The 26,289-nt window shown below is 48.3% G+C and overlaps 1 protein-coding gene across 12 annotated transcripts in view; it reads right to left on the bottom strand.

Moving 5' to 3' along the window:
* The window catches only part of LOC309889846 (transcription factor 4), a 177,147-nt gene extending 151,949 nt beyond the window's left edge, over positions 1-25,198 (bottom strand). For 6 of the 12 annotated variants that reach the window (XM_082782944.1, XM_082782937.1, XM_082782947.1 and 3 more), the window contains exons 1-2: positions 22,983-23,074; positions 21,208-21,280 (exon numbers count right to left, since the gene is read on the bottom strand). In XM_082782944.1, the coding sequence (XP_082639070.1) occupies positions 21,208-21,280; positions 22,983-23,054 (145 nt within the window). In that variant the 5' untranslated portion in view covers positions 23,055-23,074. Of the gene's footprint in view, positions 1-21,207; positions 21,281-21,686; positions 21,706-21,942; positions 21,962-22,982; positions 23,075-23,748; positions 23,969-24,140; positions 24,331-25,001 lie in introns of those variants that run through there. The other 6 variants (XM_082782950.1, XM_082782949.1, XM_082782948.1 and 3 more) reach the window with 6 other exon arrangements.
* Positions 25,199-26,289: the final 1,091 nt, after the last annotated feature.

The following is a 26,289-nucleotide window of genomic DNA, read 5'->3' as shown; positions in this document are numbered from 1 at the left end:
GCTCCCACGGCGTGAGGTCCCTCTCAATGCATAAAGAGCTCCTTGTCCGATTCCAGTTGGGTCGTGCCACGAGCCCAGCGCCACATCTGGTGCTCCCAGCGCCCCCCAAAAACCGTTCCTTGTTAGCTTCCCGGTAAATAAATTATTTTCTACAGAAACACTCCGGTGACTAAGATGAAAATAAGTGTGGCAAAGGAAATGTGCCGGCCCATTGAGGCTGTTTTTCTACGTCGTTTAATGGGCAGGGAGCTGCTGAATGCCAGGCTGCAGCTCAATTGAAGTGCTCCACTGTCATCACCAGCAGCTGCAGAACCCCCGAGCCTGCAACACAGCCCTCCCATTCAAGCTCATTTCACCCATTGTTCCTCCGAATGTGATCTAACGGAACATTTGCGGGATTTCATAGAAAGTTTAAATGTTGTTTGATGAGAGCCATTAGGTATTTAAATCCCGGCTGAGTGACACCCGGCGGGGAGAGGAGCAATCACAGCGCACCTCGAGTGGAGCGGCGAACTTGGTGGCCACCAGCTCCGCTTGTTGGAGGCCGGTGACGATGAGCAGGGCACCGCCGAACCCAGCCCGGGTATCCTTCTCCCATTTTTACACATAAAACGCGAGGAGGGTACCAGATGGAGAGGCTCCTCTCTTGTTCAGAGCCCTCCCATTGCTCCGCAGCAGCGGCTTCCTATCCGAGGAAGGAGGCAGCGACTGGCACGTTTCGCTACCTGGAAGACAGCACGCTAAAAAAAACAACAAAAAAACCTGGCGGCACTGCTCTGCCCACCCCTCCTGTGTCTCTGGGGAAGGTCTCATCCCAGCAGCACCGTTATCCAGGGAAAGGGGGCTCCACGCAGATATAGGAAGGTCCCAGGGGCTCACATCCTACCCGTGCCCCCTTCCTTCCCTCTCCAAGCTACCTCTGGGGACACCTGCCCTTCCCTGCCCCTCTGCAGCCCAGAAAAGGATGCTGAATTATTCCCATCCCCTTTTGCCCTTCCCAAGCCCTAACTTTTATCCCTCCCTATTCTTTAATTTGAATAATATATCATCAACACTTTTTTTTTCCACATCTTTATCTCTGTGCCGTGCCTCTACAACTCCTCAGCTGGCTTTTTTCTCCATTTCTCATTTTACTTCTGCTCTCCCCTGCATTTCTACTCTTTTGGGGATTCAGGAGGTGGCATCTTTCTCTTCCTCCACTTGCCAACCCACGGAGCCAGGCCATTACCTGCTGGCTCCATTTGGCAGAGCAATAACCAGGCACTTGGTGGGCAATCCCCAATCACTCCTGGGCACCAGAAATAATTATTTCATCTTCATCAACTTCCCAACCCCTCATCCACCTGAACCACGGTGCCACCTATCCTCCCTCCACCTCCAAACCAGCCAGACACCTTCAGAGGGGACACTTCTGCCTCTCATCCACGCACATTTCCATCACCTTCAGCCCCAGAGTGGCCGACTGACCTGTCCTCACTGCTCTTCCCCCTCTCCCTGTCCCAAGGACAGCTCTTCCCCAAGCCCGACACCTTTTTTACCCTCACCACCCATCTCCCCTCCTCCTCTGCTCTGACCCCACATCCAGCCACAAACCCCCTTGGCCACCCTCCCTGCACCCCATGGTGTCCCAGTCCCCACGGGATCAGCCCCAATTATCCCCCAGCCCCGTGCTGCGGGGACGAGCCCACCGCAGCTATTTCCACCGAACAATGCCGTCTCTTTGTTCTCTCCTGCTCCCCAATCTGTCCATCCATCTGTTCTCCCCGGGTTTACACTCCGGTTTTAAGCTCCTGGGGAAGGTTCCTTCTCTTTGTTCGGGGCTCGCTCCGTCACCGCGAGGTTGCAGGTCAGGACCAGACCACCCCAGTGCGAGGGTTTTTTTTTCCAAATACATCAAATCCAAATTTTACTTGCATCTAACTCATTAAAACCTTTTTTACTTTCGAATTTTAAGCAATAATTCCCCTTAGTCAAAGCAGTGACTTTCCCAGAATTTTTCTCAACCTACTCAGAAAAATCCAACATCGATTCCCGGGAAATTCTGCCTAAAATGGGGACGGAGGGAAGCAAACAATTACAAAACAGAGCAAGACTTCTGGACAAAGGCAGAAAGCCAGTGATATTATTGCTTCCTGGTTTCCACATTTTTCTCCAAACGCTTGGAAGAAAATGTAAGAAAGATGACACAAATTAGTAAAAAAGCAGCATGTCAGGAAAAGGGGCAGGCTGACCAAAAGGAAAAAGTAGTTCATTTTTTTTTTCTTGGTTTCTGCTGGACAGAAATTACCTGTTCTGAAAAGGAGCTTGGATGTTGTTTAATAGCTACGAGGGATAAAGGACCAGGAACCTGTCATAGGGGATGCTCACAAGGCCACCGCTGGTCTAGGAGCGATGCTGCATGCACCAAGCTGGGTTTTGGGAAGCGGGTGCACAGTGAGCACACAGCCTGCACGTAGCTCTTGAAACAAGCAGAAAAACTTCATTTTAAGCCCAACTACCAAAATATACCCAGAGAGAGCAACGGGGACCACTAGACGGTGTGGACTCAGCACCAACAGCCCTAAAAGCTTCGCCCATTTTAAAAGCCGACCCCAAATTAAACTAGCAAAAGAATAAAACACCAGGAATTAAGAAGCTTGTGATGAGTTTTAAAGGAAGAGTCTGCTTCGTTAGGAGGGGGGTTTATTGACTCATTGCACTGGTGAGAAATGTGAGCTGTTTCCTCGCACGTGCCAGAGCACAGGAGATACCCGGAGGTATCTAATCAGGGCACTTTGCAGTGGTTCAAATCCCCGATTTCGCTCGCAGAGCCAAAGCCCGACGACTCAATTACATTGCTTATTATTTATAGGCATCCCCTGACCCAGGAAAAATGTGCTCCCCATTCACGGAGTCACCGGCTACTTACTGCTGCCACTAGCCAAGGGAGGAAGGCTCAGGTCCTCATCACAACCCCACAAAATTTGGGGGCATTTTTAAGAAGTAAAAACTTCATTTCCAAACCTTTTTGTTATTTGCAGTTAATTCAGACCTCCCAAAGTTTCTCACTGTGAATCATTCTGCAGCAATTTTTTTTTTTTTAAAACCTCCCAAGATTCAGAAAAACTGACAAACATCCTGATTCATTATCAGCCTTACATGGACTACAAAAAAAAAAAAATAAAGCAAAAAAAAAAAAAAGGCAAAAAAAATCCAACAGTACAGAGTTCTAGAGACTTTTTTACTTCTGCTTTTTTACATCTGTAGTAGATGACAGCAGCATTTTCCTTCGTTTTTAAGTTTTCTCCTTGATACCATCTCATTAAATATCGCCAGAGAAGAAAAACATCCCATTTGCAGCAGGATAACAGCCACTTACGATTAAGCCCCTTCCAGGCTTTAAACCCAAGACGCTGCCCAAGAAAAGACTGATATTTATCTTTTTCTTCCTGACATTACAGAAAGCCCTGCAAGATCTCTGAGACATGGCCAGACCTCAACCCAGAGCCACCGTGGAGGCTCCCAGCTTTCTTCTGAGCATCCTTCCTCTCCAGATATCCTCCAGCTGAGGGCAGTCACCTCCAAAACACCCCCAGAGGGTTTCGGAGCAAGCAAGGAGCTGCACCTGATGATGGCTGAGCCCCCACAGGACCTTCAGTTGAAGGATGACCATGCCAAGGAGCACCCACGGCCCCGAAACGGTCGGGAAACCCGGCCAGGAAGCGACGCAAACGTACATTTGCAGAGAAATATTTTGAAGCTTTCCTAATATTTACATCACAACCCAAATAAAATCAGGCTGACCATAACACACCTGTAGGCCAGGCTGTGTTCAATGCCTCGCATCTCACAGCCGAGGGAGCAGCCCCAGGAGGAGCCCCCGAGGGCCCTGGAACACCCCAAAAGGGTCAGGAGCAGCCCCACGTCCCCCAAAGCCTCATCGGGGGGCTCAGCACCCGACCCGCACCCCGGTAGGGCCCACAGCGTTAAATGAAAATGGAATTTAATCTCAGACTTTTATATGAGAAAGGGCAAGCCAAAGAGGAAAAAAAAAAAAAAATCCCGGTGCTTTTAGTCCCTTTTCAATAAGTTATATCAAATAATGTCTTTTGCTAACTACATTAGAGAGCAATTATGACTTAATGGCTGTCTAAATCCATTATCAGTGTACATTTAACCTTTCAATATTTAAAGATAATATTTAATTTGAGCAAATTAATGGACTGCCTGTGAGACCAAGTATATCTATTTAGTCTTTCTGGTTTTCCATCAGTGATATTTCTCTTCAGATATCAACTTCTGTGACAAGCACACTGGTCAAGTTGTCCCTTGCATTCATACCCCAAATAAACATTAATGATACGCTGCGATGAATGAAGCAAGGAGTAAAATCTTGAATAAATACTAGATTTATCTGATATCACTGTTAACATTGCTTTCATATCACTCCACGGTTATTTTTGGTCCCCTACACAAACTATATTTATAGTTGCCCACATTCTTACCACTTTCACAATTACTGCTCTGTTAAGATTTCGGTTTAATTCCTTCATTTTAATCTCTGGCTCGCGAAACCATCCCAGTCCATATTTTCCATACAAGAGCGCAACGGGGTTTATGGATTTCCGAGGCTGCCTCAGCACAAAATTTGTATTTCAAAAATAATTTAGGCATTGAAGAAAGACCACTGCACAGGAGTTGGCAGTCCAGCGGGCTATTTTCCCCGAAAAACCAAATAAGCCAGTAAACAAAGCCTGATTACCTAAAAGACCAAAGGATTCATGAAAGACCCTGCTCCTTTCATATCACAGTTGCCATGGAGTCTTCCTGAAATTTCAAATTAAAATGTACACTTCTCAATACCAATCCCTCCGCCGGTTCCAGGGACCGAAAAAACCCTTCATTATTCAGAAGGGCAGATTTCGAGCCAGTACTCCACACCTTTATTTCCCCTCGCTCAACCAGTGGCTGGGTTTTAGCAAGGAAATCCATCTACTTCCAACTCACGGCTACCAGAATGAGAAACCCCAATCACCCACTTAGATGGCTGAGTACACAGAAAGGAAAGCTACAACTGTTTTTGTAACCACAAGACACAGAAATTTCAGTTTAAGGGAAAAAAAAAGTCTGAATTCCATGGATATTGCAATTCAGTTTCAAAGAGGAGAGGAGGAGGAGCAGGGAAGGCTTTCAAATCCAAGCATAGACAGTCCCATTTAGAAGCGCATGATGCTCCCGTGATGTCATCTTCATCCTCTCTTCTCTTAAATAAAAAGGTGATAACATTCAAAGTTTGCACTATTTAAATAAACACGGGCAAATCATTGCACTTCACCAATGCAAGCCTCTAAGCGACGGCAAATGCATTCCCATGTCAAAACCTGGTGGAGCTACAGAACTAGGTTGACATCTTATTCACATATTGAAAGGTTAGAGGTGTTCCTCTGCGAATCAGGCGCTTTAAATAGAGTTTGACTTTGCACATTGTGCGCACTTCTGATTCCATGGTACTACTTATCGGCTTCTGTGACAAAAAAAAAAAAGTTTTTTTAGTTGCACGAGCAGGAGTCTGGCACAAATCCACTGACTTCAGGCAAGCTACGCCCAGCTCGAGCCATTGTGTACAAGCAGAGCCCAGCTCAACGCTACATCGCCAATGGGCACGATCCTTCTTCTAGCAAAGCCAGCGGGATGCTGCCTTGAGTAGGATGCTTTAGGATTGGGACCACAGTTTAAGCAAAGTCCCATGCGTGTTATATTTAGAGCCCTGAATAAAGGTTTAACAGCAGAAGAGCTGCTCGTGCTATCATTTGCAGAACTTCAGACACACAAACAACGCTCATCTCAGTACCCACGGTGGGCAGAAGCCCCAACAGCATCAGTGCAAGCAAAAGGAGTGTGCTAGTTGGCTGAAATGGGAGAGCACAGAAAGCCTTCAAAACTATTGAGAGGAAAAACTAAGAGGAAAAAAACCCACACGCTTAAGTTAGGCATCTCATCATTGATATCCGGGCAGATTTCCTTATCTCTTGAGCCTCTACAACCCCCATGGCGAGTGACACGGTGCAAGGACCTGCCTCACCCTAGAGGAGGGCAGCAGCACAGGTGATGCACAGGGACAAGAGGGGCACCAGGGGCCTCTCACCACAGAAGCAGAGGAATCCCACACTATCAAGTCCACAGGGGCTGTATTTTGGGTCATTATCTTATCTCCAGCCAGGAGACAGGATTTAACCATTTTAGCCTTAATAATGAAAATGGTTTTAGTCTCCTCTGAATAAAGTTCTCTTAAAACACCAAAACCCATAGGTCGGGGAAGCAAGTTTAGTATTATTTCAGTAACAATTGCTTCATTTTAGTAACAAGATTTTGAAAATAAGTAGCATAAACCAGCTACATAGATGTACAGATAGATCTGCATGCTATGAGTTGCCACAAAAGCACCCCACCTCACCTTTCTAATCTAAAGGAAGGCAGAAATAATCAAGTAAGAAATCGCAAAGGAAGAGTTCCTAACAAAAAAAAAAAACTGTGCAAAACCCTCAATCCCACAGAATAAGAGCACAAAGGGCAGGGTACCCCAGTCTCCATGCTGTTGCTTCCAGAATACATCACTGGAAACCTCCTGCTCGCCCCTTCTTACCTTCAGGAAGGCAGCAACCTCCCCAGCACAGAGCCCCCACACGCTCCAGCAGCCATCTCCACCACCCAAACCTAGCCTCCTCCAGCTGCCCCTGCTTTAATCACTGCAATTAAGCAGCCCACCGACACCTGGGGTGCCTCCACACCCGGGGGGGGGCTGAATTCCCCCCAGGGCGCTCAGCTGCGGCGATGGTTTGGATGGTGCCCACCGGCACGGGGGGATTTGGCACCTCGCATCGTGGCCTTGCTCTGCTCCCTCCCGGGATGGGAACAGGGCAAAGGCAGCCAGGACAAGTGCCTGCCTGCATCTGGGAGGCAAAGATGCCTCCTGGTTGGGGCTTCCCATCAAAAAAGGCACGTTCCTATAGAGATGTGCCTTGTATTGGGGTGGGATGGAGACGGGAAACATGCTGTCCGAGTGCTGGAACAGGATCCAGCAAACACACACTGGCCGTGTTTAATTTTTGTCAAAACATCCCAGTAAGACTTCTGGCCATCAGGCCTGAGATGCTGGAATGCTATTCCAAGGCAACGTTTGGGTCAGAAACCCTGAGGATTTTCAGAGAGTGACAACCTAATCAATACCCGGCACCTGGCCCTACGCACCCAAAGCCTCCCTTCCAGCCCCAATTCCCTTCTCAGACACTACTGATACACGTCCCCACATCTAGAAGCCCTTTGCAATACAATATTAGGAACTCCAATGGCTGGCAAGCGAAGACACAGCCATGGGAATGATGAACTGTGAGTGGCCAGCCAGCTATCGAGGGAGAGAAACTGCTCAGGAATGCGGGATTACCTGTTTGGAGCAAATCCCTGAGATAAGAGAGGGGATTTCTTTCTGCTCTTACTTGTGAGACACAACAGGAACCCCAGCTGTTTGTGGATCCTATGCAACAACATCTCACAGCGCACTCCAACATAAATAAGGGTGGGCCAACCATTATGGGACACGCCAGCATGGTGCTGGACAGAAGAGGAGCGTGATTCCTTTTTAGCTTGCTTATGGGAGCTTGGTTTGAACCGAGCACCATTTTAGATATGACCAACAACTCTTTTTGCTTATACATAGATATATTTAAAATAGTTGTTTCACTCCAGCAAGGATCTTGTCAATAGTTTGCTGAGATACCTCCAAGAGCAGATAGGCAATAACATGTGGTCTGGAATGGTTTCCAGTTTATTTTGCTGAAAAGTGTTGTCTGTAAGCCTTCTGGCTAGAAATCTGCATTTCTCATAGGAAAATAAATGTGTTATTTTACAAGCCAGGCAGGACAACCTGCAGTGCTCCAGAGAGGTCTCTATCCCTGCCCACAGCCATCCAGACCCCAAAGCAGCAGGGGTGGCTGCGATATTCCTGCCTGAAATCCCCCACAAGCCTTCGAAGGGCCCTTCTCACCCTACTGGCTGGTCATCTCTGACATTTAAGGAGTGCTGTCCCACCTGAACCACCTCCTCAGGGCTTTTCTGCGTCCTTCTGGGTGGACAGGAACCTGCATTCCCGTCGGTGGGTAGGTAATTCTGCTTGCAACACATCTGCTGTCTATAGACAAAGGGGCTTTGTTACTATTTGGTGTGGGTGTGACTGCATTTGGACAGCAAGTGATGACACCTGAAGTTAACTCCGAATGCTAGGGACTGGCGGAGGATGTTTCTTTGCAGGGCAGCACGCAGCAGGCACGACACCAGGTCCCTCCCTGCGGGAAGCTCGTCTGTGGCTCAGCTCTTTCCAGGGGAAAATACCACCGAGGCTCAGTCAAAAGGGAATTACTGGTAAGCTTCTTAGGTGCAAGCTCCGAGCCAAAATTAATCTTGAGACAATTAGATTCAACTCTATTCAGCAGAAGACAGTTAAGCCCAGAGCTGTAGAACCCAACACCAGTGAAAATGAGCTTTGGCGATCGGCGCGGCCACGGGAAGGAGCCGAGCGCGCGGATGCTGCGCGGAGCAGGAGCCGAGCGGTGGGGAGATCAAGTTTGCATCGGGGCCCTCTGGCAAATACCAGAATCGGAGAGAGGAAAAACAAACAAACATTGTTATGCCTTAGCAAACCTTATTAATTTCAGAAATTACAACCTCTGAAACCAATGCCAACAATTAGGAATCAGAGATTGTCCTTTGGTTGTCATCTTAAAAGCTCAGAGAGGGCTGTATCTACAGACCTGAAAGAAGATAATTGTTGGTTAGACTTCTGTTTGTGACCATCAGAAATGTTACCTTAATTTGGCCTTAATGACCTATAATCTCTTTTAGCATATGGCTTTTAGAATGGTTATTATTCAGCTTGATCTATGGCTATAATGGAGCAGAACAGAACTGTGGGTATAATTAAAATAAGTTCCTGTAAAAGTGGAATATGTAGTACATTGCTAATGTGTAAATGACTAAATAACTTAATTAGGTGAAATGAAGTGCACTTATAACCACAGATGCTTAAGCCGAATCATGATAATGTTGTGTATGTGAATATATTTTTTTTTAAATATGTTTATAACCCAAACAGTAGGACAAGGAAATACAAAGCACACACTAGTTATGCGGACGGCGGTGAATCTTTTGAAGCGAAGTTTTCCTTACAAATTAACGTGGAGCTGGTGGGGAAAAAACGTTTTTGAATTGCTTTAAAATGCTGAAAGGGAACAACTTTTCACTTGGCCGTCCCAATCCTGGCAAACGTCTTCTTCCAGCAAAATCTAAAGCGGAGCATATGAGAAAATAATTCTTCTGGGCAAGCCCCAAAGACTAAATAAATGACTGGGAGCCTCCTCTCCCAAGCCCACCTATTCATATCATGCCTTTCCATTCCTGTACCTATCTCCTTCATTAGCATGAGTATGTAGGGCAATGAAATGTGTAAAGCTGCAGAAGCCGGGCAGACAAAGAGCCCAATCCTTTGCACAGGGAAGTCAGCAGGAAAATTCCCATTGCTTTCGCTATCCAAAAGCCCGGCTTCCAGCTCAGGGGGAGAAGCACATAAAGTGCACTTGACGATTCAAAACATAGGCCTGATCTTGACAGTCTTCCATCTGAGACTGTCAAAGTGAATACGAGCAGCTCTAAAAATCACTTACAGCACTTGTATTCATTGATTCATCCATATTCATTCTTCCTCTCTCACTGCACCCTTACTGGAGGTGAATGTAACATAACCATGAGCATGATGAGGAGATGAATAAGACAAATTATTGAATGTGCACTTGAAGGAGGCTTCAACCAAATAAGCAACCAGGAAATGTGTACTTTAATTTTACAATGAAAGATGAAAAGGAAGGGGACGAGGCGGCATCTTCACAAGTACCTAAAGAGCTGGCGCACGTCTTCCTCCCAGAAAGCAACGAGTCTCCCCGCTGCCCAAACTAAAATAAAGATATTTTAGACTTATCCTATTAGTTTCCCAGCAGAACGCTAGATCTTCAGATAGGGTAAAATGGCACGGCTCCGTGGGTGTTTGCAGAGTTACGCTGATTTATTCCAGTTGTGGATCTGACAGATTATATAAATCCACCACCACTTCCTTCTGCATGTTATCTATTAGTTTTTATTGCTCCAAAGAAAAGTCAAGGTCACCAAGTTGCAATGCCCAGACAACGTTTTCCCATCCGTTGTTTAACTTTCCTCATATTTATTAATTAGCTGCCTTTAATGAGAAAGAGAAGTGCGATATTTGCAGTATTTCTGAGTGAGCCAGACACAAGAAGTGTGAATATCCACCAGAAAAACTGTTTCGGCGGGGTTCATAAATCCAGCACTAGGCAGCAAGCGGCCAGAATTTGTGATGATCCTCTGCAAGGAACTTTTCCCGTTCCACCGATGGGCAAATGAGATGTTCTTCCTTGAAGTCCTCGCGGGAAACTCTGATTAAATTAGAAAAAGATCAAACCCCTTTTCAACTCGAAAATCATTTGAAGCGGCTACAATGAATGCAGGAGAGCAAAATAGCTCTTGTATGTAAGCAAACCCATTTTAAGGCAAAATTTGGACGGAATCGAGAGGCTCAGAATAACTATTTGGAATCTGTTGCTATTAGTCACCGAGTTGGACGAAAATCAAAAGCTGCTAATAATGGCGATGCGCATTCAGGACTGCACAGACACCCTGCCACTCGGAAGGAGGCATTTTGGAGGACAGGCTGCTCAAAACGAGCTGAAATGGCAACGCGGGGATCCGTTCCCCTCCCGAGGTACAAAGCCGAGCGCACCTAAGGCGAAGGGGAGAGGAGGGCTCTCCTCCTCCCGGGAAGCGTCGCCCTCGGAAGGATTTCCATCTCACGTCTCCTCCTTGGGAGCCCACTGAAATCAATTAACTCTGCAACTGGAAGCAATTAACCCTCCGAAATGCACCACGCCAAGCACAGTGGCAGTCTTTAATAAATATAATAAATACAGAAATAATAACACCGAGCGCCGCGGCGAGAGAACGGTTTTCGAGCTCATGGGATGTGGGCTCTTGGTTCTTCAGACACGAGAACGAAGGGTTTTGTGTTCTACAAAAAATAAGGACAAAAGGACAAAAAATAAGGGTTCAAGTAGACCCAGGGCACCTTTAAGACTGGATTCATCTCATTTAATTCCAACCATCTAAAAAGCAGGCGTGTGGTCACTGAGCTCTGTCTACAGTCGGCACGAGGAGGTGAGTGCCTTGCAAAACCCATCTGAAAGCACTACCTGAAAAAGGGAAAAGCCTTCTGATCTCTGCACAGAGGCCTGGCCCCCTCCACTGATAGCCTCGATGATCCAGCCGTGGGGACAGGACTCAGCTGAGCGGGAGGAAACAAGTTTATATTAAAGAGAATAAAGCTGCTTCTTTTATAATCCCGCACTTTCTATTTAAGCTCTTTCTCTTTTGGATTAAGAAAATAACAATTCTCCATTAGGCACGGCATTAGACACTGCCCTGCTTTCAAACGCATCCCCAGTTCGCCCAGTGGCACTGAGGCGGATGATTTTGTACAGCTGGGAATATGTTGAAAAAGAGATACCAGTCCTCAGAAGTTTAAAAGATCTTATTTTTGGCGTAACAAGTATCTCCTCTTTGTGCTAGGACACTCTTGGGTGTGATGGCCACATAAAACACTTGGGCAGCAGAAGGTAGAAGCACAGAAATAATCACCTTGCCTCTTTTCTGCTGAAGTTTTGGGTTACGGTCTTTTCAGCTCCTTCCTCTATCCCTGTCTCCACCTCCAAACTTGAAACAAATCACCTCTCCTGGAACCTAAGCAGGGCAATATTGGAATAAAAGGGGAGGATTTGGGAGCCAAGGTTCATGTGGCTGTATCAGACAGACCCAGCCTGCGATGTGGGCCAGTGGTGGCTTTTTTTCTGGACTTCGGAGAACCCTCACTGTTAGCAGAGTGTTCCCCTGCTGCCCCATCCCACACTCAATGCAATGGCAGAGCTCTCTCTATGGGATTTGAGCTGCAAAAAGCCTAAATCTTGCCCTACAGAGCTCAAAGAATGAAGGTTTAATGGCTGCAGTGCTTCTCCTTTCCTACAGAGCTCACGTTCACAAGTCCAAGGAAAGATTATAAACAAGTAAAGGGGAAGAAATGGTGAAAATAAACGCCACATCTGGCCAAGCAGGGATGCACAGGAAGGCAAGAAGCGACCGTGATGCTGAAGCAGCCCAAACTCAGCTGAATTCTCAGCAGAGACTACCCAAAGTAACACGTGGCTCCTAACAATTTCATTTTCAACGTGACAGCGTTCTCGTGCTTCAATTAAACGAGGTTTGTGGTTTGAAAAATAACTAAATAAACGCTATTTTCCTGCCAATAACGTTGCTGGTAAGGATTTAGGGAACCAGCAGTCCCATGGGAAGAGGGCACCCACTGACCAGCGGGCAGGTAACGGGTAATTCTGCCACCTTAACTTCCTAATGGGGCATCAAGGCGCTTTCAGCAGCTTGTGTACTTCAGCCACAGGCAGGGAGATGCGAAGAAGCATCAGCATTTCACACTGACCAAACCGCTCAATCACATCTTGACACGAGCATGAACCTGAAGCACTCTCGCCGCCGCGCTGCCACTAGTGCCAATTAGCTGCTTCGGTTTGAAAAAAAGACAGAGATGAAAGAGGAAAAAAAAAAAAAAAAAAAAAGGAATATAAATGAGAAAATTAGGCGAGGGAGAAAGACAATGTCCATTAGTTAATAAGCTGGTTCCTAAATTAAATGCTCTAATTTCTGATGTTTACAAAATATCTAATTTTAGGAACGTGAATTTTCCCCTGTTTATACAGCAGGACACAGTATTTCCTAAGTAAGTAAATCTTTCCGAAGAGCATAAAATCAACAAAGCGATTAGGCCCAGAAAACAAAAGTTAAGCAAGGCTTTTGCTCACAGCTCCGCGCCCGCAGAATAATGCATTATCGAGTTTCTCATCAGGACCTAACGCACGATTCTCCCCAGAGGATTGTGTCATCGGGCAAAATGCTGGTAAAGAAAGCTGGCTGAGGAGAGGCCAGATGAGCACAGCGAGGACGAGAGGTCCCCGGCAGCACGAGGTGAGGGCAAACCCAACCCAACTGCTGGCAACGTGCCGGGGAAGATCAGCTCGTGAGGTCTGGCCAGAAAATCTGCATCCCTGCCACCCGAGCAAGAGGCAGATCCGAAATCCCCCAGCACGGAATTCATTTACGTGGAAAAGCTCAGGAAAAAAAAAAAGCAATTTTCCAAACCCTTGCTTCCATTTCTCCTTCCGATCTCTGCCACAAGCGCTCGGGTAGCGCTGAAAAACTACCCCGGGTCTGAAGAATAAAATAAAAAAAATCTGAAAAATCAGGTGGAGCCACGCAACAGCATTTGGGGCTGTTCCTCACGGAGCCAGCCGCCTCATCCCTGCCCTTCTCTCCAAATATCCGCAGCATTAAACCAGATCTGAGGCCTAATGGCCTGCAGTCACCTAGGGCTGAGGAGCATTTCTTGCCCCTCGAGCAGCAGGGCGCCCAACATTTCCTGCGCCTTTCGGGCTCAACCACCACGTGGAGCCGCCACGATCGAGGCCGCAGACCTACAAGGAGCCCGAAATAATTCGGGACAGGTTCCTACGACCGTGGCCCCTCTCCCTGCATCACTTGCAGCCGAGTCACCGACTTATCGGCGAGGTTTGTAATGGAAATGCTGACGGACCCCTCGCTCTAGTGGCACTGGCAGGTGCTCCCACAATGCGAGGACATAATTCAATCAAGCTTTTGGCTGACGTCACGAAGCACAAAACAACCCCGATGCTTTATGAACAGCACCAGAACCCCCGAGATTCAATTACAGCCCTGATATTCGATCAGGAGTCGTACTTAGCTGTTTTCAATACAACAAAACCTTTGTACCGGTTATTTATCAAACGGGTCGATCGGATTTAAATGTACGGTCAGGAGGAAAAGTGCCCCGTGCCGCCTTAACCCGACAACCCCAAACCTTCGGGAACAAGGCAGCCTTTTAGTCAGGAACCGGGGTTTGTACAGGAGGGAGTCTGATTTTTAGACACCACACAACCAAAAGAACCCCATCCCTATTTTGTCAGGGGCTACACACATGCCTATGAATCAATTCAATGATTTCATTTTATTTTTCCTCAATTTTCAGACCCCTAAAACTACCCCGGTGAACACACCCATCACTTCACGATGGATGCGGTACGCAATAGGGGTTTTTTTGTGCTTTACCATTTGAAGTTAATTTTTCGGGAACCCCCGACGCCTTTGGTGCCTTGCTGCAGGCACAGGCAACCACTGAGGGTGCCCGCAGCACCATCGGCACGCTAACAATGCTACAAACACAGCCCCAAAATAAGAAAACGATGCCCAGGACCCAGCTGCGGGTGAGGAGCGAGGCTGAAGGCAGCCGGATTCACTACCCCAACCCCGGCAGCCTTTTCCCCAGGTGAGAAGCAAACAACCCAACCCTCCACCCAACAACCCAACCCTCGGGGGATTAGCCAAACTCCACGAGGGTGCTCCACAACCACAGCAGCGCCGGGGAAGCGCTGTTTCCAAAATAGATCAATGCCCAGCCAGACAACAATGGGTCGCAGCTCCAGACTGTCAGCACCACCAGCAGCAGCCTCGAAAGACATCGTTAACCGGCCACCGTCCCGAGAGCTCGGCGCCAGCAATGGGCCCGCTGCACCTCTGCGGGAAATCCTCACCGCCCTAAGACCCTGAGATAACCCCGGTTTAAATCCACCTGCCTGGCTGATATGCACAGCGACGGCACCGCCGTTTACCTTGGCACGAAGGGTAAATACAACAAGCTTTCTCAAGAAAAGAGATTAGGGAACGTCTTTGGGAATGTTTGGAAAAATTCTCCGTGAGCGCGCTCGCTGGGGGAAAGCTCCCACCACCAGCAGCAGGTGGAAGGGAACAGCTCTGCTGGCCAGCCTTCCAGGAGCCAAGCACAAATCCCAAAGCTGAAGGTTTGGGGACCCTTGAGCAGCACAAGTGGAGGTTTCAGGGCTGGGCTGGGTCCCACAGTGGATGCAGAAGGGAGTGGAGACCCCTCGGCAGGTGCCTCCAGGACGCGACGCGGGGCCCTGGACAGGGACATCCCGGGGTGATGCCCCGGGGTGATGCCCTGGGGTGATGCCCTGGGGTGATGCCCTGGGGTGATGCCTCCCCCCGGCAGCCACGAGGAGCCCCAAGAGGTGCAGGCACCTGGCAGCGCTTTCTGGGTTTCAGAACAAAAGGCTGCCTGGGATTCACAGCATCGAAAACAATTCCCACCTCTCGAAATGTGATTTCTGGCCCTTTTTAGTTGCGCTCCGACCGCGTCCACCTCCCTGGTTATGGTTTATCCGGGAGAATTTGGGTACAAGACCTTTAAACCACTGCAAACACATCCCCTGCTCCCTGCTAAACAATCACAGATCCGCTATCTCGGCTTATGGGAACCGATCCGAACAGCATCGTGCTATCAAACACTGGAAACCACAAGCCTGGGGCCACCGGGGCTCTCCTCTTCTCTGGGCCTTCCTCAGACACAAACTGCCAGATCCAAAATGTAGTTTACCATTAGGAGTAAATGTTTGATCTGTAAAGCTTACAAAACGACTTTGTTTATCATAGCAGATGAAAGAAGGGGGAAAAAAAAAAAAAAGGAATAATTTTAAACTCAAAACAAAACTGTTTATATGACAGCTTTTAGTGCTCCATGATTCTGTGCATTTAAGAGAGATTCAAGCAATTAACGGCATAAACTTTCATTACATAGTTCTATTATATATGTTTATGTGACTTAGTTGTTCATCTGTTATTTAAGTGATCTCCTCATTACAATGGCAGGGTGAAGATATTTGCTGATCTTGTAGAAAAACGCCAGGCAGTTCCTTCGCTCCGCTCCGCTCCTCTCCTCAGATCTCAAAGCGTGCGTGCTTAAAAGCTTTTATTTTTTTATACCTAGTAGGTAAGTTAAATATCGAAGTGATCCTAAATTCGGTAATTTGTAGAATCATGGGGGAAAATTCATATTTTTTTTTTAAGTCACAAAGTATTGCTGCAGTAGCCAAAAAATAAGCGTAAGTGGTGAAAGGTTAAAATCTGTGGGAGCTGGTATGCAGGAGGTGCACAGGCTGGCCATTATTTATGCTTATATTTAGTGTTTTGTGGGATTTCAGTCACTAGAAGCTGCCCGACACGGATCGATCTGAATTTGGGAGTGGGGAGAGCGCAAACCCGAACGGGAAGAAGCCAAACTGTGGCTCCTGTTCCCAAATGCCTCCTTTCTCTGCATCCCTTCCCGAGCGCGTTACACAAGCTTCCTCCACCTACCTACCTCCCAGCCAGCCCCGAGCTCACCCGTTTATCAGAGCCCTCGTTCACAGGGAACTTGGATCCACTGAATCATCTCAAACAGCAGCGCTGCCGCTGCTAAATTTGGCTGCGGCAGGCACAAACGTCTCCTCCAAGTGACATTTGGCTGAATCTGGCCCCCGAGCGTTTCAGCCTCCCAGACAGCTAATGTGTGTGTTTCTGAATTATTAAATGCAGGCAGGAGCCTTGACAAGGTAGACATCCAGTGATTAGCAGAAAAAGTGTTTCTAAAGAAGCAACAGTATCCAAGGGGCACCACTGCACTGCCTGGGATACAATTCTCTCCTGTGCCATCCCCTTTTGGAGCCCATTCATTCAGACCCTCTGCCACCAACCGGGGCTGCATTCCCCAGGATCAGAAATCGGGGGGAATTATTTGGTCGGTGTTTAATCACCAAGAGAGGAGCCTCGCCTCCAGATTTAGCACGGAGGCGGCTGACTTTAGCTGGGGTGATGCTGCTGGCTGGCCTCGGCGGGATGCCCTCGGCCACGAGGGCAGGACACGAGGCCAGGAGGATCCCCTCTCCTTTCTAACCCAGCCTTTGGGTCCCGTCCTGCCCCGGGCGCCGCGAGGAGGAGAGCAGGATCGGCTCCTGGCGAGGAAACAGAGCTGGGAGGGCGGGAGGTAACGAGCATTCTTCTTCCCCTTAATCATAATTACGAAACGGGAGGGCTGAGGAAGATGGCAGCGCTTGGTCGCCTTTGTGCGGCTCCCTCGCGAAGCCCTGGCGCCGTTTCCAGAAGGCAAAGCGCGGCCGGGAGCCGCGGGGCTCTGCCACGGCGAGCCCGGCACCCACCCCAATACCAGAGCCACGTCCCCACACCTCTTGTCCTTCTGTACTAAAACCCACGGGGCTGATCCACAGGCTAAAAATTCCTGTGCCTATGGACGCCCGTGGGACCCCTGCGTACGTGCCGAGGGGCACCCAGTCCAAGGGGTGTTAAAACGTCTCCAGGTAATGGAGATGTTTCACAGATCTCCATATTTCACTTCATTTTTTTCTCCTTGATCAACTGAGAACAGCAAAATGATGCACCTTTTCCAAAAGGCCACGCTCCGAACACTGAACTGGACCTAAATAACCTCTATTTTGTTAAAATTTGCTCACAGGCACGTGGAAAGTAAATAAGGACTTCAAAACCGAGCTGAATTTGCGATTCCCTCGTTTAAGATGTATTAATTTGTGATCACCATTATTCTAGCGCAGCCTTAATCAAACCAACGGCAAAATTAAAAGCAAGTTTTTCTTTAAAACCTGACTTGGCTCGATTCAGCGGTGCCTGTGCTAGCAGAGATTTGCTGGGGCAGTTGGAAAGGCCAACGAGAGGAATTTGGGCTACCCCCACCCACACACAGGCACATCCATAGTGGGCAACCTCGCACAGATGCCCGAAAAACTTAGGTAAAATCAAATACTTAAAATAGAAGATGCAGAAATCGAGCCTGATCAGGAAGCTGGGGGGTTTGCTGAACGGTTCAGGAACCTGAGCATGGCCGATGTGACAGACCTGGCAAATCCTTCAGCATCACAAAGTGCTGCAAAGCTGCTTCGAAACCCATCCTCAAACCCAGCACCAGCGAGCATCTGATTCAGCAATCGCGCCTCGTTTTCCACTGGCTCACACTTGGATTAGGACAAGCGCTCTTGGTGCGGAAGCCGAACTATTCGGAAAATTTTTGAACATCCGGGAAAATTCATTTGATTTTGGCAACTGTCCTAACGGCCCCAACAAAACAAAAAACCCCCCTCATTCCAATGGACGTGCATTGTTCGATTTAAGTCACAGGTATTAAATCACTCCGCAAATCCAGCAGAAATTTGAGGTAACTCCAGGGGAGTTTTCTTAAAAATAATTTCAGTCCTCACCAATTCCCCCCGTTAAGGTCAGAGTCTCTAAGCCAGCATGGCTGAATTGTTTTAGTGCTCTCTGCTGAACACCTGCAAACATCAAACAAAAACTCCTGGTCCTTTACTGGGTTGACAAAAGCCTTTCATGTGAAAAATGCTCCATGGGAATGTCACGGCTGTGGCTCAGGTTACATTCCTTTCTCCCTTGCAGCCCTCACCATTTCTTAACGTGGTAAGGAGCCATGTTTGTGAAATTAAAGATTAAAAGGAAATGTGGCTTTACTTTATTTTCATTCACACGTTACAAATCACAATGGAGCATCATATATTAGATGAGTAAAAAGCCATTAGGATGACTTTAAGCATGAAATATTACCACACTTCGTAAAGTCCAGTTAGTTTCACTTCACTGCTTGGGATCACTTTTTGTTGGGGGCTTGTTTTGTTTTTTTTTAAGTGAAGTTTCAGGTGAATGCAGAGGAATGACAGCTGTGCTTCCCTGTCACAGCAAATAGGATTTTGAAAAGACCACTAAGGGATGGCGAGCTCAAACTTGAGAAGGGCATCTGTCCAGGAGGATGAACGTGCTGCATGCTGATTGCTAAAATTCCAGGTTACCAGCTAGAATAATCACCTCCACCCATATATCAGCAACGAAGGTACCTTTAAACCTTCCAGATAGCTGCATGGAGCATCTCTTGAAGCAGCTGTCTGGGCAGTGTCATATAAACCCCAAATTTCTCGAGCCCAGGCTCGTTAGAGGAACACAGAGCCAAGATCTCTAGGAAGCGAGACCACCGCCCGCAGCTGGCCAGCAGCAGCGGCCCCACTTCTCCCCCACGCCCCTCTGCCTCCAGGCCACGCACCCACCCTCTCTGCGAGGATCAGGTCGGGGCGATTCACCAGTCCGTGGCTTTCGACAACTTTTGGGGAAGCACTGACCGCTCGCCACAAAAATCCACCCCCAACACCAAGCAGCGGAGCAAAGCCACCGGTGTGTTTGAGCACGCACAAGTTGTCACCCGGTGGGAGCCTTCAGGTGGTATTTAGGATGCTTCCCATCTCCCTATCACCGGCTGACCCCAGCTCATTAAATTCCCAGGACGTCTAAAACGATGTGTCAAAGTTACTTGAATGCTCTCGGCTTCAGAAACGATAAAAAAACCAACCACAGCCCCTCCATTTCACCCACTGCCTGGCTTGGCTTTGCTATTTCGGAGCAAAATGACTTCATAGGTGAGGTCTGCGATGCATTGATTAAATACAGCTATCTAGTTAATTGCTGTTAGACCAAGTGTTGGTTGCTGCATTGCCTGGGATAGAAGCATGGCAAATTGATTTGCCTGGCACAAATACTTTTCACTTGTCTCCAGCGAAAACAAATATAGCGAGCATTATAAATTTGCCTAAACCGCATACCTAAATTATACAATTCAGAAAAGGACACAAAATGGGATTCACATCTTCAGCTTGCGAGACACGAGGCAAAGCACATTTGGAAAGTTATTCGAACCTGACAATGAAATTCTCCAAGTCACTATATTCAGAATATAACCAAACTGATGAAAATAAAGCACGTTATTTCGCGAGTCTGGACAGAACAAAATGCCTAAAACGAGTGCCTAATAATTGCAGGTGGCACTTGATACAGTGTCCTAAAACTGTCTGTTACAGGCTGCCTTCAGATTTGGAAGTCTTTCTCTAAGTTAATTAATATAGCGGTGCCTTTAATAAAAATGCCTATACTGAGTGCACAGAAGAGGTTCCTTTAATTGAGCACAAACTGCAAATACCAGGCACGAAACTATACGCAGTGACGTGTTTGTATCTAGATATCCACTGGCAGTTTGCAGTGAAGACTTGTCCAAATTTCCCATCTGATTTAGAACAGTTCCCTGAGTCTAACAATACTACGTACGGTGTGCTGGTATGTGGAATTGCCTGGGCTTTTAAAACACTGCAACAGGATTTGTGTCCTGTCCAAAACCCCGCATCCCCAAAGCAGGGAACCCTCTTAAACAAACTTCAGAGAAGAGCAAGGCGATTTCCAAAACGCGTCAGTATCCTCGCTAGTTTTACTCCTAATTTGTCAGGCATATAAAAGCCTCTATATAAAACGTCAGTTGCCAGACAATTATTGCACACATATGTTGTACCGCAAAGAGCTCGGGTGTTGCTTTTTGTCATCAAACAGGACTCCTGCTTTTATGGAATGCAGAAGTTGCCCATGCAGTCCCACTGCAGCCAAATAAACAAACACGCACGCACACACAAACAAACAAATCCGCCCGGGAAATTTCAGGGACTCTTCAAAAGCAGTCAAATATTTGGAATATTTGCCTTGCTTTCGGTCAGGACCAGAAACCAGCCTGGAGATTTTAATTCAAGGAAAAATATTTGGTCAGCGAGCTCCGATCTCTGACACCAAAGAGTGCTTTTCCTGGAAGGGCTTGGTGTTTACACTCGGATACTCGCTCGTTTATTTATTTAATTTAGGCAGCCTTCATTCTTATTTGCAAAATTAATTCTCACTCGAGGTGTTGCGATCATCGGTTCTCACAGGGAAAAGACAGCGTCCGAAATTGTAAATCAAAATCTCCAGTGCTAAATTAAAAAAAATAATAATAAAAATAAAAAAGGAAAAATATTTAAACTAGCCCACCTTGAAGAATTACACAGAGGGAAAGTTCTTATAAAATAAAAAAAAAATCATAAATGCAAGGAAATATTGTGAAAACACCCCAGCCTTGTGGAAATAGCAATAACAACAATAATAACAGCAATAATAACAATAGCCAGCACTTAGGAATAATTCCGCTCAAATCTGAATGAATCTGCTCCCCAGAAGAGATTAACACGACCACAACAAAGGTAATGCCTATGGATAAATATCTAAGAGCATTTCAACTCCGCACTGAACAAAAACGTTACATACTTGAGCCAGTAAAATGTCCACTTGCCAAGGAAGTTGGTCCATTTTTGCCACTGCTCACAGGAGGTGAAAACATCTACAGAAAAAAACGACAAGAAAAACAAAGAGACATTACTAGTGGAGAAGAAGCGACTCCTGGTCCACCGCTCGCCAAAAAGTTCCTTCCGCGCTCGCTGCGAACTCTGCTCGCAGTTTGCCTGATGCGAGGCATCGTCCCCCACAGCCCCGAGAGCCAACTCGGTATTTCTTGCAGCCCCCCCCCCGGCCCCTCACCACCACCAGCAGCACGTTTCGCTCGGGCTCATTAGCTCCCCGGATAAGCTCTGCTCCCCGAGCATTTGGGAGCCCCCCGTTCCCCCGCGGGGCTGGCCGCAGCCCCGGAGCGGGGCTCGCTCCCCTCTCCTGCTCGCTCGTCGACAAAGGCGGAAAAAAAAAAAGAAAAAAAAAAAAGAAAAAAAAAAAAAAAGTTTGTTGGTCGAAACCTTGGCCATAAAGGTAGCAACGTCCATGTCCAGCCCGCTTTAGGGTTTGCCTGTCATCTGTGCACCCAAATAATAATAATGCAAAGTGCCACCTGCCCTAAATTCTCATTTCGTCTCTACCACGAGAGCAGTTTGAGGCGAGCCTCTCTCCCTCTCCCCCTCTCTCCCTCTCTCTCTCACCCTCTCTCTCGCTAGCATTTATTTCGACCCTAATTGGTTTCTCTCTTCTTCGACGTGTCTAGTGGATAATACGCACCTTCCCTGAGTCAGAGCCTGCAAAAAGCCAAGGAACAAATGGAAAAAGTGCAACAAGCAAAGAGGGGGCTGCGAAGCTGCCTCAGGCTACGTTTCCTGGCCAAACTTCCCAAAGCCATTCCTCCCAAGCAAAGGCTGGAGCAGCAGCAGCAGCAGCAGCAGCAGCAGCAGCCTGGAGCAGCCTCATTTAGCAGGGTGCTGCGGAGTTTTGCGGGGGGTTCATTTCGAGGCACACACGCATCTCCCAGCAAGCCGGTTCCCCCCTCAAATAAATAAATAAATGGAGAGAGCTACTCCTGACATATCGGGGGGAAGGGAGGGGAAGGGGAGAGGAAGGAAGGGGCCAGGGGGAGGGGAGCCGAGCCTCCAGGAGCCAGACAAGTGCACGGGGCCCGGGGAGAGCCAAGCTGGGGGCTCCGGGGGGCTCGGGGGCAGCTACAGGCAGGGCAGGTTTGGGGGGGCAAACTTTCAACTGAGCCGCTCATGGATTTCTTTGCACTTTTCCGCGGGCCAAAAAAAAAAACTCGCAACAAGGGAAGAACGGGCCAGGAGAATGGCAGGCACTCATGAGGCACGGAGCAGCTCATGTGCCAAGCACGCCGTCCAACGCGAAGCACGGCGAGAGCGCTCGGCGGTGGCACCGGCTGCTGATGAGAAACGGTCGCTTTTAGGGGCGTCTCTTTCGGCCAAAAAAAATTATATATATATATATATATCTCATTTTAGGCATCCAAGACATTACAAAATAAGCCGTGCACACGACTGCATCTCCCATCACACACAATAAGAAATAAGAAAAAAAAAAAAAAAAAGGCTAATTTTTGGTTTTCTTTTTTTTTTTTTTTTTGCGTTTTTAAGCAAAAAAAAATATATTTAGCACGGTTCTAGCTGCTGATTAAAAATTACCCAATGGACTCAGATCGCAGTTGGATTTGGTTTTTGCTTTTTTTTTTTTTTTTTTTTCCAGTTTAACAGATCAGCTAGAAGATTTTTTTTTTTTTTTTTTTACAGCTGTTGTTAATTTCCACCGTTGTTTCTTACCGCACTGAAATCCAGTAAATCACTCAGTTCTTTGTCCGTCCCTAAGGCAGCCATTCGCTGTTGGTGATGCATTTTAGCAAAATCACACAAACCTAGAAACATGGAAATAACCGCAATCAGAAACCCAGTCCCGAGCCTTGCAGGAAACACAATCGGGTTTGGTCGGGGGAGGGGGGTGAGGGGTCGGGGGGGGGGGGGTTGAGAAGAAGGGAGGGAAATTAAAAAAAAAAAAAAAGATGGAGGGGCAGCAAAAACAACAACAACAACAAGAAAAAAAAAAAGGCGATCTTGTATTTCCAAAGAGGCGATGGAAAGCCGGTAACATCCACTCTAAACCCAAAGGCGGAGGAGGCAAAAAAAGCGAAAGGCTCGCTCCCGGAGCATCATTTATGCAACAGGAGGTTCGGCGAGGAATGAATGAGGATCCCAGAGAAGCAAACTACAGCCATCCGCTCCCAACTTTTTCCCCTTCTCCTTCTTCCACGCCAAGCGGGGCGTTGAGAGGCGAGGAACGGAAAGGAAAAAAAATAATAAAAAATAAATAATTAAAAAAAAAACAGCGAGAAGAAAAAAAAATGATAATAATTAAGAAGAAAAAAAAAAAAAAAAAAAAACAAATAGATGCGGAGTCGCAGGCTACGGAGGCGCCGGTGCTGGAGGGACGCGGGGCGGGGGTGGCGGGGCCGGGAGGGAAGCGGCGAGCGGAGAGCCCTTGCCAATTAGCCCCAATTTCTAATTAGTGCCGAGACGGGTGGTTAATAACAACGACCGAGGAGCGGCGGCTCGGGCCTGGGCGAAGTCATCAGTTCCCTCCGAGCGGCCGGGGGGGAGGGGAAGGCGGCGGAGGGAAAAGGGAAGGGAAGGGAAGGGACGAGCGGGGAGGGCAGGCGAGGCAGGAAGGGAAGGGAAGGGAGGGAAGGGAGAGGAGGCAGGGAAGGAGGGAAGGGAGGCAGGGAAGGAAGGGAAAAGAAGGGAAGGGAAGGGAAGGGGCGCGGAGCCCGGCGCAGCGGCCGCCTCCCGCCCCGCGGCCCCTCCGAGCCCCGCGCCCGGCCCCGCGCCCCCCGCGCCCGGCTGGGAACGGCCCCGAGCGGCCCCAAACGGCCCCAATCGGCCCCGAACGGCCCCAAAAGGCCCCGGAGCCGAGCGCCGCCTCCATACCCGCAGATCATGGAGCTGCAGATCCCGGCGAGCCGCCGACTGCCGCCCGCGCCGCACTTTTGCACGGATTAGACTTTAAATTTCCCCGAGCTCGCACACATCCACATGGCAAAGCAAGTTTATACGAGGCTGCACGTACACGTGATGCGGGGACTTTGCCAAGAGGAACAATATTTTTCCCCTCGTATTATCCAGTCCGGTTTCTTTTATATACATATATCTCTATACACGCACACACAGATCTCGCTCTCCCGCTTTGTTTGGGTTTGTTTGTGCCCCCCCTCCGCTGCCTCCAGCTACTGAACTGCCCAAGCGCCCTCGCCTCGATTTACGGGGAGCATCGCTGCAAAACTTTTGCAAAACCCCACCGTCGCCTTCGCTTTACGCTCAAGTTTCTGGGGACGCTGCCAGCCCCCCCCTCCCCTCCCCTCCTTTGCAGCACTTTTTTATTTTGCATCTCGCTAGCGCAGGCCCGGCCGTACTCCACCGAAACGAGTCCGACTTCATTACATATATATATTTTTTTTTTTTCTTTTTTTTTTTCTTTTTTTTTCCAGTAGGAAAGAGCAAGCAGCGAGCCGTGGAGCTCAGCGTTTGCACCTCGGTGTACATCTCGCACAGGGAAGCACGCCGTGGCCAGAGCACAGCGGTTTAGCCACACGGTTACACGTCCACACACGCGGTGTCCGCTCGCTCCCTTTGCACTTCCACCCCATGGAAGAAGTTTGCAGCTCTTTGTACAAGAACACGGCGGGATCGACAATTTATAGAGATATTTAAAAAAAAAAAAAAAAAAAAGGAGAAAAAAAATAATAAAAAAAAAACGACACGAGTTACTCTAACAGCAAATTGTAACTTTACCTTAAATGGCCACAAATATGTTCACAATATTCCAAGGGAGGAAAAAATAAAAAAGGAAAAATGTTGTAAAAAAATTAAAAATTAAAAAAAAAAAAAAAGAGGAAATCTTCTGCCAAAGTGCTTTATTATCTCACACGTGTGTGACCCTCCGAAACCACGAAGAAGTACTGGGGGGGTCAGTGCTGCTCCGGGTACTCCACAGCTTTACAGGCACCCTACACCTGGCTTTGTTGGGTTTTTGGGTTACCGACCGCCAAACGCTCCCCCACCCGGCCAGCCGAAACACCAGCCGGCCGGAAAAAAAAAAAAAAATACAAAATTTCAAAAAAATTTAAAAAAAAGCAAAAAAAAAAAAAAAAAAAAAAAAGTCCAGCAACTTTTGCCCCTATTGTTTTTACAGACACATGGTGACTGACAAACTGCTCGCACCGTGGCGGCTCTGGGACTTTCCCCCCTTCCGTCCTTCCTTTAAAAAAAAAAAAAAAATTAATAAAAAAATAAAAAATAAAAGAACCACCACACACACACGCACACACGGGAGCGGAGCAGCCGGTTCCCCCAAGTTGTTGTTGTTCCAAGTTTACAGCGCTCTCCTCCTCAGCACCACCACCACCAGCCCCAGCACGGCCTCCCCCGTGGAGCCGCGGCTAATGGCATGTTTCCCTGGGAGCCCCATCGCGAGCCGCTCACATCCGGGCAATGCCCCGCGCCTTATAAGCGCCGCGCCGCCGCTCGCAGACAATGACGAGGGAAGGAAGGGAGGGAGGCGAGGCGAGCGGGCAGGCGCGGGGTGCCGCGCACAAGATGGAGGGGCCCCGCAGCCCCACGCAGCCCCACGCCGCTCTCACGCCGCTCTCACGCAACCCCACGCAGCCCCACGCAGCCCATGCGAGCGGCTGCGTGCGGCTCTGGGGTGGCGGGGGTCGGGGACCCAAACGGGGGGTTGTGGGGTTTTGTTGTGAGCGCATGGTGCGCCCAGTGGGTTCTGGGGTGGGAGTGCAGGGGAACGGGTGGACAGGAGGAGGGAGATGGCCTTGGTCATAAGGAGGTCGTAATGAGAAGTGGGGTGCTCTTCTGGGGTCTGTGGACCCCTGCTCTGCCTCCTCAGCTCACTGGGGTGACTGAGAGACCCGCAGTGATGAGTGAGAGGCTGCAGGGGTGACTGAGAGACCCTCAGTGATGGGCAGAGTCCTCCCTGTACCCGCGTTGCTCTGCTGGGTCTGTGGATGGACGGCCAAACCTGCCAGCAGCAGTGGAAGAGAAAGGATGGCACCATCCAAACCTTTTA

Source organism: Aythya marila (genome assembly GCF_965140915.1).
Source record: "Aythya marila genome assembly, chromosome: Z".
In the NCBI taxonomy this organism is placed as follows: Eukaryota; Metazoa; Chordata; class Aves; order Anseriformes; family Anatidae; genus Aythya; species Aythya marila.
Note: the sequence above shows the minus strand (reverse complement) of the source record. Positions and strands in the feature narration are given on the sequence as shown.